Consider the following 6,625-nt stretch of genomic DNA (forward strand, 5'->3'; position numbering starts at 1 on the left):
TTAGAACCAACTTGCCCACCATTTAGCTGTTTAATTTTTTGTGAGCATGGTAACCAAGTAGATGAGAATGGGTGCAAAATCTGTGCATGCAACCCACCACCAGGTATATATCATTTCTTCATTGATTTATTAAAGCGAATATTTAAATTTTACTTTATACTGTAATTTTTAAAAATTTACTTATAACCTACTTACCCACTATTTATTTGTCTAATGTTTTGTGATCAGGGTAACCAAGTATATAGATGAGAATGGATGTAATACATTGTATGTCTGTGCATACAACCCACCACCAGTTAAATGTAATTTTCCACTTCGTTGATTTATCAAAGTGAATACTGTATTTAAATTGTAATTAATGATTGTTTACAAATTACTTTCTTTACTTAGAACCAACTTGCCCACCATTTGTTTGTTTAATTTTCTGTGAACATGGTAACCAAGAGGATGAGAATGGGTGCAAAATCTGTGCATGTAACCCACCACCAGGTAAATTCTATTTCCTCTTCATTGATTTAATAAAGCGAATATTTAATTTGTACTTTATGCTGTTCATTTTTTTAATTTTCTTAGCACCAACTTTCCCATTAGTTATTTGCCTAATTTTCTGTAAACATTTCTGTTTAATTTTCTGTGAGCATGGTAACCAAGTAGATGAGAATGGGTGCAAAATCTGTGCATGCAACCCACCACCAGGTAAATGCCATTTCCTCGTAATTGATTTATCAAAAGTAAATATTTAAATTGTAATTTATACTATTAATTGTTTAAAATTTATTTTTTTACTTAGAACCAACTTGCCCACCATTTAGCTGTTTAATTTTCTGTGAGCATGGTAACCAAGTAGATGAGAATGGGTGCAAAATCTGTGCATGTAACCCACCACCAGGTAAATTCTATTTCCTCTTCATTGATTTAATAAAGCGAATATTGAATTTGTACTTTATACTGTTCATTTTTAAAATTTTCTTAGCACCAACATTCCCATTAGTTATTTGCCTAATTTTCAGTAAACATTTAAATTGTAATTTGTACTATTAATTGTTAACATTTATTTTCTTTACTTAGAACCAACCTGCCCACCAGTTAGCTGTTTAGTTTTCTGTGTACACGGTAACCAAGTAGATGAGAATGGGTGCAAAATCTGTGCATGCAACCCACCACCAGGTAAATATTAAATATGATTTCTTCTATATTAATTTATAGTAGTGAATTTTTAAATTGAAATTTATACTGTTAATTGTTTAAATTTATTTTACCCACCACCAGGTAAATATCATTTCCTCTTTATTGATTTATTAAATTGAATATTTAAATTGTACTTTTAATTAATACTGTTAATTTTTTAATTTACCTAGATCCAACTTGCCCACCACTTGTCTGTTTAATTTTCTGTGAGCATGGTAACTAAGTAAATGAGAATGGATGTGAAAACTGTGCATGCAGCCCTCCACCAGTTAAATATAATTTTCCAATTCATTGATTTATCAAAGTGAATACTTTATAGAAATGGTTTGTAATGGTTGTTTAAAATTTACTTTCTTTACTTAGAACCAACTTGCCCACCATTTATTTGTTTAATTTTCTGTGAACATGGTAACCAAGTAGATGAGAATGGGTGCGAAATCTGCGCATGCAACCCACCACCAGGTAAGTATCGCTTACTCAACAATGATTTATCACATTGAATATTTATTTAAATTATTTGTAATGATTGTTTAAAATTTACCCCAGCTAAATATAATTTACTCTCTTTTTATTGATCCTAATGAATATTTTATTGTAATTATTCTATTGATTGTTAAATAATATTTACTAGTTTAAAATACCCTTTTTACATTGGAGCATTGTATAACGTTTAACAAACTTGTGCTTAAATTTTGTATAGTAATTATCCAATTGTATTTTCATTTTCTATCAAAGAGCCAACCTGTCCGCCACTTGTCTGCTTAGTATTCTGTAAACATGGTAATCAGTTTGATGATAATGGTTGCCAACTATGTGCTTGCAATGCCCCTCCATGTAAGTGTTATAAAAATATAGTATAGGTTAAAGGAGAAGGTTGGAGAATAACCCATAACTTGCAGCGTCATTGTGCTGAATTGAGTATAGGTGTGGTCCATGATTATCTTGCCACCGTAAAGAGGTGCTTTAACTACATGTTCACAACATTCCACAACAACAGGGGCTGAAATGAACCTTAGCAACCATCTACTCTTCTGAGAGATGCAATGTCCGTCCGTCCATTTTAAGTCCACATCCGAGAAGACTTGGTTCTACCAACTGCATCCTGGATGAGGAGCAGCTGGAACCGGCGCCAATGTTAAGCTATAGCTAGTGCGCCACTGTCTTACCACTTGTCCACTTGACTTGACAATGTCTTTACTGAGCTGAAAATAATTAGTTCATATTTTGAACAGCCTAATTATGTATATTAAATTTGTTAATATAACGTGGAGTTAAATTGCTTGGTAGTTAAGATGCATTCATTCATATAGCCTTGCTTTCAATTCCTGACAGTAACAGGATTTTTTTCAACACCAAAAATAATTTTAAAAACCCATTTTAATGAATTGACATACAGTCTTACTGAATCATTATCAAGAATGTTGTAATGATTTGTTATTTTGACTTACAGCGCCAACCTGTCCTCCTCTTGAGTGCCTTATTTTCTGCGAGTTTGGCTATCATGTTGATGATAGAGGATGTGACATTTGTGCGTGCAACCCACCCCCAGGTAAATAATTTTTGGTTTTGTATATCAGGGTAGGGAGATGATGGGTACACAAATATCCACAGCCTGATGTTTTTAGTAAAAAGTAATTTTTGTGACAGCTCTTGAAGACTAATATGCAACCAACATGGAGTGGTGGGGCAATAATAACTAATCAGAATCTAATAAATTGAAGCCCCAGTGCCCTTCTAAGATGTAAATTCAGGCAATTTGCTCTTACCCCCTCTCCCCCACTGCCTATCATACACCATTTCTTAAATCCTGTATATGTTCCTAGGTTAGTAGTACCAAACCTTTTTGCATTCATAGATCCCTCAGGACATAAAATTGTTTAGGATCCCCAAGTCCAAGTTTACTCCATTGTCGATAAGACCCATTGACTTGGTGTAACCCAATTATTTTTCACAACCCCAGGCTGGGAACCACTATCCTAGATAACTGTCTGATGTCTCTCTGAACTCAGTTGGTGATAGGTAGCAAAACTCGCAGAAAGTACAATATGTGTTAAGAAAGCTCATCAAATGGAACCCATGGAAGAGCTTTCTTCCAACATGGGAGTCGTCAAAGTCATCCAAAGTGATACGTGTTGACAAACTGGCTCTATTTTATTTCAGCACCTGCTTGTCCTCCAATCAACTGCCAGCTTAGCTGTACGTTTGGCTTTGTCAAAGATTCTGACGGTGAATGTGATATCTGTGAATGTTTTAATCCATTTCGTAAGTACAACTATAGCTTTTTCCACACTCATATTTTTTTTACTCCCACTCTCTAAGCCTCTTAATTGATAGGAATGAAGTTTTCCCCTAGCTGACGTATTATACTGAATGTGACATGTAATCGTACTGAATGACCAGGTAAGGGGGAAAATTCCTATTAAACCTTCTGACACAAACACCATCTGAATACCTCCTTATGAAGTTTCTTATTCTGCACCTTTGAAAAATGTAAGCTTTTTACACTAAAAACTAATTATTTCATTCTTGAAAACCTACAAAATTATCTATTTATTTTTTTTTGGTCTTTCATATCCATCATACCTACAGCATCTTAATTACTTTCAATAAATACCTAAGTTTCCTTTGGAACCTACCTCACAAGCATAAAAGAAAATTAATGGACTCTCCGTAGCTCACCTATATACGCCCTGCGTGAATGAACAATATCCTCGTTTCCTTCTCGCTGTAGAGCAATATAGATGAAAGAAAAGCTCACCCATTCTATGTTTAGAAGTTTGTGGTTTCTGCAGACAGCTGCGTGATTTACTTGTGCTAGCGCCTGCCTAGCCTGGCTTTGTGTGGGCTTTAGTTTTCTAGTGTTTAACCACATAGTTTTACTTCTTGTTTCGTAAAAGGGGTTTTAATTTTTCGCATCTACTGTGCATTTATCGGTTTATCCAGGTAAGTATCTCACTCATAGACCAACAAAACTACTGATTTGTTTAATTTACTGTCTCTGTTTGTGTAGAAGAAGCAGTCTGCTCACCACTATTTTGTAAAAATGATTGTGGACCAATCGGCTACACACTTGACTCAGATGGCTGCAAGACATGTCAATGTAACTACCTTGAGGATGGTGAGAAGTTTTTATTTTTTCTCCTAAGCCCAGCACACAATGAATGACTGAGCTAATGAATCCATTTCTACTCTATGTGAGCACTTTACAGTGCAGTGCTCTCTGCTGATTATTTGTTGCAGTTTAAGCAGATTGTCATCAAAAATGATTCGCTGTGTATGGCTGGTTGCGTTGTATTCTTAATGAGATCTGTTGACAGACAGCCAGCCCAATGTAAGTCTGTCTCTAGAGTAAATATAGAAATTACCTTTTCATAACCAGTAACATTTTACACATTTTTTTGTTTCTTTCCTTAGTACCCATTCCACCACAAATTTCAAAAGTTTCCAGAACAAAATCAGTGGGTAAAGAACTTGAGCTACAATGTGAAGCAGATGGCGTTGAACAACCAAGGTTCGACAATAAACTTGTTTAAAAATATATTTAAGCAAATTTTATTTCTTGTTTCTGTTCAAAACCGTTTAGATTAGAGAAAGTGGTACATATTGATATAAGGAAGAGGTGATTAAGTTTTGGGCTAGAAAGTTCAAAAGACAAACTTAAAGTCAATGTCACAGTTTGTCTTGCCGTATTAAATGCCCTACATGTATTATACACTGCCTCGCATATTGCATTTTACAAGGACAGTCACCAGTCCTACATATATGAATATGATGACAGTAGAATAATGGGGTGGCTGTAATTTTAGGTACCGGATTCTTTTGATTTGTGTATTGTTCATCTTAATACCTATGTTTATTAGTTGAAAAGAATTTTTATAAGCGGCCTGTATGCTTTTTGCCATTCTACTTATAAAGGCAAAAAATATATTTTGTATTTGTGAATACTTATCCTTATAAACCAAGTACTTGTTCCTTACAGAACACCCCTACGACAAAAATAGAACCAACCCATTTTCCCAGCGCGTGACTGCGCCCACACCCAAGGTTCGTCCTCATTCCTTTGTTGTTGGTAAACGAACGACGACCACACCCAAGCGCTTCCAACAAGTTTTGAATAGAAGAAATTGAATAGACATTATTCAGAAGACTGGATTTCCTTTGGATTTCTATAAATAATTTTTTTAAAGCTTTTAAGTTTCTCTTTGTTTTGTGTTTCTTAGCAAAGCTTGCTGTGCCAAGTGTGGGTGGGGTGGGGGGCGAGGCCTAAGCCTAGTGTTAAGTTCGACAAGCATTTGGCTTGCCCATGCTGTCGGACTTGCAATGAAGAAAGACCTTGTGAGGTTTGCGTTAGTTGGCCTGCGGCCACCTCCCTTATGATCCACGAGTGGTTAGCGTCTCATACTTCGGCCATGACGCCCACTGTTTCGGAGGTTTCGGCCCCTCCTGAGGCTATTCCGGGTCCATGAACTGAGTCTCTCGATCCCGCGCTCTTTTCTCTCCTTAAAACCCAAATGGGTCTTATTGCTAGGGAGGCCTTCAGAGAGGCTTCGGAGCAAGTGCAGACTGAAGCCCAGCTACTTACTCCCACTCCATCGGGAGAGGTTAATGCCCCCAGTGGGGCATTTCCCATGGCTTTGTCCAATGGAGAAAGTTTGGATGAGCAACCTGTATGCTTTTTGCCATTCTACTTATGCAAAAAATATATTTTGTAAATTGGTTTTTCTTTTTCAATGAGTAGTATTACTTGGAAGAAAGATGGTATAGTACTTGAGGCTGGTGATGGCATTGAATTGGAGGGCGACACTCTTAGTATCCAAGAAAGAGAAGCTCATGATAATGGAATGTATCAGTGTGTTGCAACAAATAGCATTGGAACTGCTGAGTCTGGATTCCTAGATCTTAGAGTGGGATGTAAGTCATTAAGCCCAATTTGCCTCACTTTCATTAGATGATACAGAATTCTGATTATAATTATTGCTGTTGCCTTAGCATTGTATTTTTTTTCCTATAACATTTTTAGGAGTGCTTTTTTTACACTTACATATAAAATGTAAAAACAATGAAAAGACAATGTACAATCATTGAAGGTTGACTTGCGGAACACAAAATTTTATAAAAATATCGAAATATCCATTATGTTTCATTATATTTCAATAAATTAGTGTTTCGCAAGTCAGCCTTTAGTGGCTGTACATTGTTTTTACAATGTATTTCACTTGGTCCACACATGTAAATCCACTTTTCATGAGATCTCGGTAGAGATACAAATTTGGTAAGCAACAGCTAAAAAGAAAAATAAGTAAACAGCCAGAAAGAAAAGGCAAAATACTGAAAAACAACAATGCTGTGGGAAACAATGGCTGGATATCGGTAAAGATACAAATTTGATAAGCAACAGCTAAAAAGTAATTATATATATATATATATATATATATAC

The 6,625-nt window shown here is 35.6% G+C and overlaps 1 protein-coding gene across 1 annotated transcript in view; it reads left to right on the forward strand.

Annotated features, from left to right (window-relative positions):
* LOC117100282 overlaps window positions 1-6,625 on the forward strand; it is a 50,202-nt gene that overhangs the window by 3,022 nt on the left and 40,555 nt on the right. Inside the window, exons 5-15 of the mRNA XM_033239932.1 lie at window positions 5-103; window positions 391-489; window positions 791-889; window positions 1,069-1,167; window positions 1,552-1,650; window positions 1,924-2,022; window positions 2,639-2,737; window positions 3,349-3,450; window positions 4,199-4,306; window positions 4,603-4,699; window positions 5,927-6,099. Coding sequence (XP_033095823.1) covers window positions 5-103; window positions 391-489; window positions 791-889; window positions 1,069-1,167; window positions 1,552-1,650; window positions 1,924-2,022; window positions 2,639-2,737; window positions 3,349-3,450; window positions 4,199-4,306; window positions 4,603-4,699; window positions 5,927-6,099 — 1,173 coding nt within the window. The remainder of the gene's footprint in view (window positions 1-4; window positions 104-390; window positions 490-790; window positions 890-1,068; window positions 1,168-1,551; window positions 1,651-1,923; window positions 2,023-2,638; window positions 2,738-3,348; window positions 3,451-4,198; window positions 4,307-4,602; window positions 4,700-5,926; window positions 6,100-6,625) is intronic.

This window comes from Anneissia japonica, unplaced genomic scaffold (genome assembly GCF_011630105.1).
Source record: "Anneissia japonica isolate Jap-2015-1 unplaced genomic scaffold, ASM1163010v1 scaffold287986_len575832_cov185, whole genome shotgun sequence".
Taxonomy (NCBI): domain Eukaryota; kingdom Metazoa; phylum Echinodermata; class Crinoidea; order Comatulida; family Comatulidae; genus Anneissia; species Anneissia japonica.